We start from the raw sequence: 13,391 nt of genomic DNA, 5'->3' as shown, positions 1-13,391 counted from the left end.
TCCACACGGTGAAGCTTCTTCCCATCATACTAAACAAGTAATATGAAATTTGAAGATTCTTGAAAAAACTTGTAGCCAAGCACGTCCTTGTTTCAGGGTCTTTCAAACTGCTAGGACACATTTGTAAACACACATGAGGTAGGGTGCCTAATTGAATCATGATGTGACGTCTAGAATTGCCTGAGAGATACTGACCTTTTCATTTTATTTTTATGAATGACCTTACAGATGGAACTAACCTTCCTTTATGAACCAAAATCTAAAAATTCTGCAATATTAAAAACATAGCAGGCCTGTTTTCTTCTTTCTTTCTTTTTTTCAAATCGTTTGATAAAATGGGCCACGAGATTTCTTGCTTCTATGAAACGGTAGACAGAAAAATTATCACTCTTTCAGATGCAGCCATTAGATTTTCTCCAGTATTTTTTCAACGCATCCTACACGGCAGCTTAGTGTTTTGTTTTGTTTTTTTACACTTCTACCATTACTGTTAGCACTTATTTTTCTGTGCAAGTGATGTGAAATGGCAGACCAGAACATCCATTCTTATAACATGGAATCTGGAAGAGGTAAATTCTTAAATTACTAGATGCAAGGCCTGAGAGGCTTAGCTTAGCTCATACATATCCAAAGCACAATATCATCAGACTTTTTTTTTTTTTTTTTTTTGATAAACAGTATTATAATGATTCTAGAACAAAACAAGGAGAAACATCGAAGCTGAAAATTGTTTTAGTGCGCGCGCGCGCGCGTATTATAAACACAGTAATGGTGGTTTTCCAGGATCGATCACCAGAATATCAACTCAAAGAATTACCTTGTAGAATCCAGTCCTGCTGAATCGAATACTGATTTCATAAGAGTTGCAGGAACCAAGGGATTAGTGGAGAAGTAGTCTCCAAACCTTATGATTTCCGCCAGAAAATGCATGTCCAGAACGAACTGTTTCAGAGACATTGGACATAAATGGAAAACGTTGAGTTAATGCTTAAGAATCAAAATAACAAATGACAGAATAACATAGCTGTGTGTGCGTGTAGAAAACCCATTAAAGACCAAAATGATTTATGGTTTGACGACTTTTTATGCGTGAACCAAATACATATTCATTACCAAAATTGAGAAGTTCAGTCAAAATCTCGCCAACACAAAGTATACTAATCTTAGAAGTATGAAAAGAAGAATTGGCATCAAGTTCTTTATCTGACTGACTATAATTTTTATAACTCGCAGGAAATTAAGCAAGATGGAGAAACAGTTTACGTGTTTAAGAGATATTTATGGCCAGTAAATGTTGAAATTTCTTTGCAGAAGCCGGAAATATTTAAATATGTCATTTCAATATTATTTAGTGATTGCCATATTATGCACCGATAATACCAGAATTTGAGAAATAAGTTTCTGGTTTTGCAGGAGTAAGGTGACAAGACAACTAAGTTAATAGGGGGTAGGAAAACCATAGAGGCAAAGGATACATTTAGAGACAACATGATCAGCTGCAGCAAGGATGGCTTTATTTACAGACAAGATGATCAGCTGCAGCAAGGATTTATGGCTTTAATAGGGTTAAATGACCATAGAGGATTGTTTTGTGATGACAGACAATTGGGAACCATATTTCAGGCACAAATTAGTGAGTAGCATGAGATTTGTCTGAGTAGATATGCAAAACAGACAGCAATAATGCAAGTTGATGAAGCTGGTCAGCAGTATATAGAGAAAAGAAAGTCAGGTGGTCAAATTACAGCAAAACTCGATAATGAACAACAAAATTTGAGCAGATACAAGAACAAACTAGCAATAAGCAGTTCTCCAAGCATAAAACAATAGCACATACCTGATTCCGAATGCCAGGATGTTCCAAATTCAATTTTTCTTCAATATTCCCCCGTATCTCTGTCGTTTGAAATCCAAACGATTAGGGCCTCAATCAATTCCCTCATTAGCTCCATCAACCAATCCATTTCAAAAACATCCTCGTCTGTAAGTTTACCTAGTTTTCTCAGTTCAAGAAACAGCACCTGGTTGGTGCACACCAAAATGAGAACAGTATGAGTAGAATTTTGTCAACAGACAACTTAAAGAAATTGACTGATGAATATAAGCCTTTAGACCTTTTTATTTCTTACCCTGTCCTACCTAATGCATAACAAAAAAATAGGGCCACCTATAACACAAGTTTCCCTTTTCTTTTCTTTTCTTTTCCCCTTCTTCCTCCCTTTCCCTTTTTCTCTTTTAACTGGGACTACAATAGCACTTAGTGAATGCTTTATAAATGCAAGGTCATCAAGTTCCTCTCTAAAGGAAGAAAATATACCTGAAAGGCAACAGAGGGCACCAAATCATGAACCAGGCCAGGATCAACCTCACTGTCCATGCACTTTTGGGGGGTCAGTTTACAGCCAATTTCAGGAGACATCATTCTGCATACAAATTGCTGGAAGAAATGAGCTTTTAGCCTAGCACATGCATCTTGAACGAATAGTACACGACTTTCAAGTTCCTGCTGATGAAAACCAACTGACTGGTTTTTCATTAGCCTAGAATCAATTGGATTGTTGCTTCCAAAAACACTTAAAATAGTGCTAGAGAATAGATTTTCAAGTGTTGATAGATTTGCCAGAATAGAAACTTGTTGAGGCACTGTCTCTGCTAAACTTATGCCTGAATCATTTGTTTCAGAGGTGATGGCTCTTTCAAGGATAGCTATGTACTCTGAGAAGAGGTTCATGAGTCCTCTGAGGATAGAATCTTCCAATTGAAGTGCAATCAAAGGGGTAACATCTCCAGTAATAGCCTGAACCAAAAAAAAAAAAGATACTAGCAGAATTGCATACACAATGAGCATGCTTCGTAATCTTTGTTTCTTTCGTACTTTTGTCAGTTCCGAAGAATAAAATGGTGTCATGACACCAAAAGGAGATAAAGAAAGGGTATTTGAGTTCTTAAATTACTAAATCTGCCTCCAGAAACCCAGCAGGTGTCCTGCTAATATTGGCTACTGTGCCTTGTGAGTTTTTCCAAAACAAAGACAGCTAAAAAAATGGATTTAACATTACGAGCTCTCATTGTAGCCCGCAGTATGAACATGTTGGCATTTTCTAAGAATATAGATGATGACTGTGTGTGTGTGTATGCTGTAAAACCCATGGCAGTCTCTAAGAGTTCCAAGAAGTTAGCTTAGATGAGATTTAAAGCTGCTGAATTGAAAAAAAGAAAAGAAAAAAGGTTTCTGTATATCCAGTTTGTTGAAGATCATCAGCCTTAATCACAGCATAATCAAAACTCATTCCTTCTGTTTCTCTTCCTCACAATTATGTAATACCGTTACTTTCCTTTCCCATGTAATCCGTTACACATTTGCTTCAGTTCCCGTGTAATACGTCACACATTAAGCTGTATATAAATACAAGAACACTCACCACCATCTAGGTGTGGCAGTTTCCAAATATTCTCATAGTATCAGAGCTTTGATGACTAAGTGATCACGAGTTCGAATCTCACCATCCCCTATTTATTTGATAAAAATCAAGCACAAGATAATGTGGACATGTGCAAGTTTTAAGCCCAAAAGTCTTTCACTTGAGAGGGTGTGTTAGAGAATAATATAAATCATATCTTGAGATCTCATCTAACAGCTTAAACTATTAGGTTGAGATGGTTCTTTGATATTGTATCAGAGCTATCATTGGATTCACATCCCACAATCCTAATGGCCTCCACCTCATCTCATTCTTCTTAGTGTCTTCTTAGCCTTCTCCTCTCCTCTCTCACAGAGGAGGCAATGGCTGAAGCCGTCGGCCTCTCCACCTCCCATGAGGTCTAAACCGCCCTTGAAAGCACCTTCAACCACCGCTCCAAGGCTTGTGAGATTCGTCTCAAAGATTACCTTCAATTGATGAAGCGTGGCACACGTCCGGTCACTGTCTATGCCCGTGCATTCAAAGTTTTATGTGACCAGCTTCATGCAATCGGTCACCCAGTTGATGACACTGACAAAGTTCACTGGTTTATTCATGGTCTCGGGCCAGATTTCTCCACTTTCTCAACTGCCCATATGGCACAAACTTTTCTCCCCTGTTTTACTGATCTTGTCTCTAAAGCTGAGAGTTTTGAAATTTTTCAATAATCTCTGGAGACTTCATCGCCTCCAGTTGCAGCATTCACTGCCAACAGAAGCTCTTCTCATCGTGGAAGCAGCTCCTTTCGCCAAAATTGTGGTCGTGGATATGGGTCCAGTAGCAACTCTTCCCATTCTAGACAGAACCATACTCACACCAACCAAGGTCGTCATCCACCACGCTGCCAGATCTGCCGACTGGAAGGACACTATGTCGATCGCTGCAAGCAGCACTATGATCGGCATGAAGCCACAACCTATCTTACTGAATCTGATTGGCTCTTGGATACAGGGGCTTTAGCTCACATAACTCCAGATAATTCCATATTGGAGCAGTCTGCAGCTTACACAGGTAAGGAATGTGTAATTGTTGGGAATGGTGCGTACCCATTACACACACAGGCAATATTTCCCCTTCCCCGATCTCAAATTATTAGATGTTTTAATTGTTCCTCACCTTACTAAAAATCTTTTATCCATCAATAAACTCACAAATGATTTTCCTTTATTAGTTACCTTTGCTAATAATTTTTTCACTGTTTAGAATTGCCTAACGGGAAAGGTGGTTGCAACCGGTAAACATGATGGAGGCTTATATGTGCTAGAGCGCGGAAATTTTGCATTTATTTATGTCCTTAAAAATAAATCTCTTCATGCTTCATATGATTTATGGCATGCACACGTTGGACATGTGAATCATTCTATTCTCGCTTTATTAAATAAAAAAGGACAACTTCATCTTACATCTTTATTGCCATCTCCTAAATTATATGACACATGTCAACTTGCTAAAAATCATCGCCTGCCTTATACTCGTAATGAACACAAGTTGTCAAATGTGTTAGATCTCATTCACTATGACATATGGGGTCCTTCACCTGTAAAATCTAATTTGGGCCATAACTATTATGTTTTGTTTATTGATGATTATTCTTGTTTTACTTGGTTTTATTCTTTGAAATTGAAATCTGACTTTTATGATACCTTTATTCAATTTCAAAAATTTATTGAAAGTCAATATTCTTCTCGCATCAAAATTTTTCAAAGTGACGGTGGTGCAGAATTTACAAGCAATTACTTTAAAAATCACCTGCGTACCTTGGGTATCCATCATCAGCTATCTTGCCCGTATACTCCTGCCCAAAATGGTCGCGCTGAAAGAAATATCGTCATGTGACTGAAAATGGTTTGGCCTTTCTTTTCCATTCTCACACTTCTCCTCGCTTCTAGGTTGATGCCTTTAGCATTACAACCTACATCATCAACTGATTGCCCGCACCGCTTCTCGAAGGTAAGTCCCCCTTTGAACTTCTATATGGTTCTCCTCCTAATTATGAGAATTTTCATCCTTTTGGTTGTCGTGTGTATCTATATTTACGTGATTATATGCCAAATAAATTTTCCCCTCGAAGTATTCCTTGCATTTTTATGGGCTATAGCACTTCTTATAAAGGGTTCCATTGTCTTGACCCCTCTACATCTAGAATATATATCACTCGACATGCTCAATTTGATGAAAATTACTTTCCCTCTTTAGAAACCTCTCAGGCTCAACCCATGTCTTCCCTCCAACTTTCCAATTTTTTAGAACCAACTCCTCTCTATCCCAACATGCACACTTCTTCCCCACCACCACATTCCCCGCATATTACACAGTCCAGATCTAACTCATGTATTCTTTGTATTGATCCTGTGAATGAGCCTATGCAGATGGACAATTCTATTACAGGTTCTTCTCTGCAGCACTCGAACCCTAGTTCAACTTCTCTTGCACCCCCTGAACTGGCTCCTCCTCTTCCAATTTTTGTCTCTCAGATGAGTTCTCATCCTATGCTCACACAAGCTAAGGTTGGAATTTTTAAAACTCGGCACCCGGTAAATCTTGCATTTTTTGGATCCTCTGGTCTTCTCTCAGCTTTTTTGGCATCCGTTGAACCAAAAGGATTCAAATCTACTGCTAAGAATCCTTCTTGGCTTGCCGCCGTGGATGAAGAAGTTCAGGCTTTACAAAATAATCACACTTGGAATTTGGTCCCTCGACCAGCCAACACCAACATTATAGGTTCTAAATGGGTATTTAGGACCAAATATTTTCTTGATGGTTCCATCGATCATCTTAAAGCTCGCCTTGTTGCCAATGGCTATACACACTGGTCTTGACTACACCGACACTTTTAGCCCGGTTATAAAGGCTACAAATTTCCGTGTTGTCCTATCTCTAACTGTGATAAACAAATTGCCTCTTTGCCAACTTGATGTCAAGAATGCAATCCTCAATGGTCACCTCGCCGAACAGGTCTACATGGAACAACCTCCTGGGTACATTAATCCTCGCTTCCTTAATCATGTTTGTCAATTGAAGAAAGCTCTTTATGGACTCAAACAAGCACCTCGTGCTTGTTTTCAGCGTTTCAACTCTTTCCTCACTCAGCTCGGCTTTTATTGCAGTCGTGCTGACACATCACTCTTTATCTTTCACAGGAAATCTGATATTATTTATTTGCTTCTTTATGTTGATGACATCATCATTACAGGGAACAACTCCTCTCTTCTTCACAATTTTACTTGCAAGCTTCATTCTGAATTCGCTACTAAGGATTTGGGTTCTCTAAGTTACTTTCTTGGTCTTGAAGCTACATCCACAACTGATGGTCTCTTTCTTAGTCAACTAAAATATCCTCGTGACATTCTCACTTGTGCTCATTTACTTGATAGCAAGCCTGTTCATACCCCTATAGTTGTTTCTCAGCACCTATCTTTTGATGGTTCTCTATTTTCGGGTCCTACTCTTTATCGATCTCTTATTGGTGCCCTTTAATATTTGATCATCACGCGTCCTGACATTGCTCATGCTGTCAACTCTGTCAGTCAGTTTCTACATTCTCCAACTAATGATCACTTTCTTGTAGTAAAACGCATTCTTCGTTATGTCAAAGGGACTTTGCATTTTGGTCTCACCTTCCGCCCCTCTGCAACTCCTACTACTTTAGTTGCTTATTCTGATACCGACTAGGCCGAATGTTCTGACACTCGTCGATCCACCTCTGGTTATTCCATTTATCTTGGTAACAATTTAGTTTCCTGGAGTGCCAAGAAGCAACCTACCGTGTCTCATTCACATTGTGAGTCTGAATATTGTGCACTTGCTCTCGCTGCCGCATAATTACTTTGGCTCACACATCTCCTTCATGATCTGAAAGTTTCCCTCCCACAATGGCCTCTTCTCTTATGTGACAACAAAAATGCCATTTTCTTAAGCTCTAACCCTGTTTCTCACATGAGGGCCAAGCATGTTGAGTTAGATTATCATTTTCTTCGCGAACTTGTTCTTGCCGACAAGCTTCGCACACAATATGTTTCTTTTCACTTACAAGTTGCTGATATCTTCACCAAAAGTGTGCCTAAAGCTCTCTTTTAATTTTTCCGTTCCAAGCTTCACATCAATCCCAACCCAACGATCAGCTTGCGGGGGGGGTGTTGAAGATCATCAGCCTTAATCACAGCATAATCATAACTCATTTCTTACGTTTCTCTTCCTCACAATTATGTAATAACGTTACTTTCCTTTTCCATGTAATACGTTACACATTTGCTTCAGTTCCCATGTAATGCGTTACACATTAAGCTGTATATAAATACAAGAACACTCACCACCATCTAGGTGTGGCAGTTTCCAAATATTCTCGAAGTTGATTAGTAAATTTAGCGCAGAAAACAATTCAATATGCAGCTGACCTCTCACTTACGATACTTTTTACTGTAAATACGCAAGCAAACCTGCAACACAGTTACGAACTTCCTACCGCTACTGGTGAGAAGGCAATATTCTGGTCGTTCCCCAATAACCATAGAAGAGCAGCTTTCATTTAAAATTCCAGACAGAAGATATCTACCCAAAACCCAAGCATCGGTTGCAGTGAAGATGCCGATGACTTTCTTAAAATGGTCTACATGTATCAGAAGAACGTCTTCCATACAAGGGCGAACATGCTCAATCAAGCATGGCCTCAACACCAATCTCTGAGATTCTAACAAAGAGCAATAGGACAACGCAAATTGTACAGATTCTACAGCTGTGGACAGTCTGTTGCTTACCTCTGGGACAGATATAACATATCTAGCAAAAGAAACAGCGAAGACTTCAATTTCTTCATAGACCCACTGAATAAATTCTGAAGAAAAAGGAGAAGTTTCTCCATACAGCTCCATAAAGCTACCAGCAGCTCGAGAAATCATAGAAAAAACAAACCTCGAAACTTCCCTGATGTACACCCCATGTAAAAACACCTTCGAATTCTGCAAATCATGTATTCCACGAGCAATACGCGAATGATAATACCTCAGCAATAACTGATTTGCAAGATGACTTTCACCTAGTCTGCAGATTCCAACCGGCGCCTTTTGAAGTTCAGGGCCACTTATTCTTGAATTTTCAGCCACCAGAGTTGATTCCAACGTAAGCATTGCTTTCCTCTCAGAAATCAGAGACTTGTATAGCATCAAAACATCCGATGGCACATCGCCTAATTCAACCTCCACTCTTTTAAAATTCTCTTCCTCCGTTTCTAAAATGGCTATTGCTTCATCTATCCTGTTTTCTGACAGCAGAGTGTCCAGAATTTCTAAAATGTCATCGATGTGAACCTCCAACTGATTTGAGGGAGGTGGCTCGTCCATTTCAGATTCTTCAATGATTGATTCCATTGTTTCCTCTGATAACAACTTCAAGTACACGCCGTCAATCAGTTCTTTTACTAGCCCTTTTTGTGTAGAAACTTGCGTTTTAAGTTTCATCAGCTCCTTTTCCATGTCCTTTACTTCTTCAAATACTCTACAAATTCAGAAAATATATAGATAGATAAAGGATAGATCATTTTACACTAAAATGAGGAACAAGAAGATGAAGTTTTACCCGAGAAACGCAGAATAATTAGAGAAGATGTTTCGATGAAAATCATCATCCGATAATGCCTGTATCTCCAATAATTCCGCACACAGGCGCTTTATTCCCTACAAAATCAAAGAAGATAAAAACAAAAGAAAATCAAATTCTTGTATATATATATCAGTCCCAAACCTGTATACATGTACTCAATTGCATCCTTTCGTCAATTTCTCTTAATAGTTTAAGTTATATATTCTTTATGTGCTAAGAACAAAATTTGAAAAAACAAAATATATACTTCAAACTTTATAATTACCTTTCCGGCCATGGAATGAAGATTGGAGTCGTGGTCGCTGTTGTCAGAGTAAATGGAAGCGCTGCTGGAGTCGGGAGTCGTTTGAATTCTCGGATTCTCTGAAGCGGAATCTAGTAGCCGTTGAAGATGATTCCATTGGAATCGATTTTCCATCAAGTAGCGAACAAAGGTAAAATTGGATTTTGATTCACGAATTCATAAGATAAGAAGAAGAAGAAGGTATGCTTGGACTTTGGAGGTCTCTGGTGTCCTTTTCTGCAGCTTTGGTTCCTTCGTTTAAACAGGGCACCCTTTTGTCTTTCTCCATGCGTGAACTTCGAGCCTTCAGTCCTCCAATCTCGATTCTCTCCTCTTTTCATTGGTTAAAAATTAAAATACTAATTAATTGGCGCCAATTAAGACGAGGATGGCCAAAACCGGTGCGTTTTATCTTCATGTCAAGCTGATGGTTGCGAAAAAAAAAACACCAAAATAAAATTAAGAATATTGATCTATAAAGTATTTGACATGAACATGTATTTATTTTATTATTATAATTAATCTCTTAAACTTATTATCAGGATTACAATAACTCTTAAAAAAAGATCAAAATCAATTAATCATATAGAAACCAAAACAAAATATATAACAAACCAAAATGAAATATATAATAAAAACTAATTCAAAATATATTATTGAGATGATGATATATTGAATTGATTTTTATTTCGTGACTTGGCTCGTGAAACTCATGACTTAGATTATAGATTTTATTGGGTTACAAAAAAATTTTAATTTATTTTTATCTAAATATATGATAAAAAATAGATAATTTTTTTTTTAAAAAAAGTTAAAAGATAAAATTGAAAGCTAAAAAAAAAAAAAAAACAACAATATATTAAATCGACTCAGGTTTCCTAGCGTAATCCGTCAAACCCACTACTCGGGTCATGAACCTCATTGGATTTAATAATTTTATTTTAAAAAAATAATTTTTTAACTAAATATATGATAACAAAAATAGTGTCTTTCTTACCACTTAGACATTACGCGCTTTTACATCACTTATACCCCATGTTTATTTTAAACATGCTTTTGTGTTTTTAAAAATAAAAATTCAAACGATGCAGTCTTCTTATCTAGAATTTGGTCACTGTAATGGTTTTAAAATTTGGGATCGGGTTTTTATGGTGTGAAAAATCCAATTTGTCACCTATATTAACCTAAAAACACCTCATAAATATATGTATAACCTTATATAAAAAAACATTTTATCATAATAAACAACCTTAAAAAATGGCTTAAAAATATAAAATCAAAACAAGAAAAGTTTTCTCTCTCAACCTGATTTATTTTTCTAAAAAAGATTAAGGTTCGAAACTACCTCTATATAACTCTTTTTATTTAATGGAATCCTTCGACATAAATTTTAGTCATTTTTATGGTCGGAATTGTGACAACCAAATACTTTCTCTTTCCAATGCCATTTTTCAACGAATCTCTATTTCTATCTCATTCAAGGACTAGAATTGAAAAAATAAACTTTATGACTAAAGTAAAATTTGGCAAGCACATATAACTAGCCATCAATTTTATCCATCTTTTTCTTATTGGTTTTCAAACCTTTAATTTGATTTTTTTTACCATAATTTCAAGAATTATTCCATGTGATTAGGCTAGAAAACGACATAATTGGCATACAAAAAATAACTTAAAAAACCAAAAATAAAGAAAATGAACTTTTAGACCAAAATGAACTTTGCCTCGGAATATTATATTGGTCATTATATTTCTTCATGCGTTTCACTTTGGTCCCTTATAATTGAAGTTTTCCAATTCTTAACAAAATTTGACAAATTGATCATCAATTTGTGTTTAGAATGATGTAATTGAAAAAAAATAGAGCATACAAAAAAAGTGATGCAGTTATTCTTTTAGACATTTTAGTATATGTTATAACATCAAACTACACTATGCATATAGATGGAGCAAACTTTTGGTTATGCATGCATATAGTTTTTTCCCCCCACATTAGCATAGTAGCAAAAAGTATCTCCCAAACTAGCATAGTCATGACAACACTATACTTGTAATTCATAAATAATTTATCGCATGTAGTGAATGCACGACTACTCAAATTAAAATTTCAAAACCCTTTTCCTTTTATTTCTCCCTCTTCCCTAATATTGTCCGTATTTTTAGCATTTTGACCTCTCTCTACACCACAAAAAAAAAAAAAAACTTTCTTTCTACCTTCACCGTGCAAGCATTATCTCTCTCTCTCTCTCTCTCTCTCTCTCTCTCCAGCATTGCTTCTCTCTTTGTCTCTACATCCACGATAGTAAGTCTCTCTCGCCACCACTACCACCTATAAGACCTCTATTTAATCAGTTTTAGGTATAATTCACCCCCTATTAATTTGATGTTTTGTTGGGTTAATCTGTGAATTTTTCAGAGTTAAGGTTTTAGGGTTTATGTTAGAGTTTGTGTTATTTTTGCTTAAATTAAAAATAATTTTATGTTAATTAGATATAAAATTAGCCAATTAAGTTTATAAATTGCATTATTTAGTGAGAAAATCAATAAATTTAGGTTTGTGTTTATTATGTTAGGGTTGAAGTTACATTAGTTATAAATTATATTAATTAGCTTTAAATTACTCTAGTTAAGTTTATAAATTATGTTATTTTCGAATAAATGTTTAAATTATGGTTTTGTTGATCATGTTTTAGGTTTAGGGTTTTGTTTATTAAAATTCCATTGAAATGATGTAACTAGATGAATTTGCTATATTGATAAATTAACATTGTGTTTTGTTATGTTTTTTCTCATATAATATATATTCTACAGTGGGATAATTATGTTATTATAGTAGTACCATCATCAATATTGATGATGGTATCATTTACAATGGAGCAAGTAACGAGTTCTTTAATTTGAGATTAGACAATTCATTTGTCAAACTAAAAAACTTAATACATGGAAGGATTAGGTGGAATTTGTCTAAAATTAAAGTTAACATGACTTGGAGGATGCTAGGTGGGGGCCACCCAAGTTGTTATGTTGTTGTGCCCATTATTAGTAATGTGAGTTTTAATGCAATGGTTGGGTTGACTACCTCAAATAGATTACAAATGGTATAGCTCTATGACACGACCAAAAGCTTGATGTCTTCTCCTAAGTGCAGGAGTGTCGAAGTAATAAATAACCCGGCAAGACCGAGGTCGAACCACAAAGAGGTTAATTATATAAATTATAAATAACAAGATAACAACAAAAACAACAATAATAACAATAATAACAATAATAATAATAATAATAGTAATACTCAGTACGTGGCGTTGTTACACCTGAGAATGATCTAAAAGATTGGGTCACAGGTTTCCAGCCTATATACTGAGTTTATGAAAAGATCAAAGAGATATATTATATAATATAAACAGAATGTAAATAATAATAATAATAATAATAATAATAATAATAATAATAGTAGTAGTAGTAGTAGTAATAATAATAAAAGAAGAAGACGATGAAGAAATTAATAAGAACTTTGAGATGAAAGATTAATGTAAGGATTAAACAACGATAAAAATAAATGTCAAGGTTAAAGGATCCACTAATGGTACTTCAAACAAGTATAGTATAAACTTTTATTACTCAATTGGAAACCACACATAAAGGAGGTTCCAATCAGATTATAAATTGTTAACATTATTACATTAGTTATCTTATTCGAATAAAGCTAATACTTGTAAATGTTGGCAGGCATTCATGATTATAACTTATGTTAACAACAAATCAAGTTCCTTTCATAGCTCAGGTGTCGGTTATACCATACAGTATGGGCTATGAAAGTACCAAGTATTTGTTGTACCAAGTGTTATACAACATAAATCTAGATTAACCATTTAACAAGCAAAGTATTAAAAGTGAACAAGATAACAAATATAAAACATGTTAGTATCCAACGTTAAGGTCCATGTTAAGTTTATATTATACTTATTCTTACACCGTTATTGTACCCTTTTCACCTTGACATAATTAACTTAGCTAAACATAATGAAAGAAAGAAACATAAATGAACAAGATAA

General features: G+C 35.7%; 1 protein-coding gene across 1 annotated transcript; it reads right to left on the bottom strand.

Annotated features, from left to right (window-relative positions):
- Positions 1-7,858: 7,858 nt before the first annotated feature.
- Positions 7,859-9,474, bottom strand: LOC118039639 (exocyst complex component EXO84B). Its single transcript, XM_035046393.1, has 3 exons — positions 9,322-9,474; positions 9,033-9,130; positions 7,859-8,951 (listed from the first exon to the last, which is right to left on the bottom strand). The coding sequence occupies exons 1-3, from the start codon at positions 9,472-9,474 to the stop codon at positions 7,859-7,861; spliced, it is 1,344 nt and encodes a 447-aa protein (XP_034902284.1).
- Between the last annotated feature and the right edge of the window lie 3,917 nt (positions 9,475-13,391).

The sequence above is a fragment of the Populus alba genome, chromosome 14, assembly GCF_005239225.2.
Source record: "Populus alba chromosome 14, ASM523922v2, whole genome shotgun sequence".
NCBI lineage: Eukaryota > Viridiplantae > Streptophyta > Magnoliopsida > Malpighiales > Salicaceae > Populus > Populus alba.
This window is presented reverse-complemented; position numbering and strand designations above follow the sequence as displayed.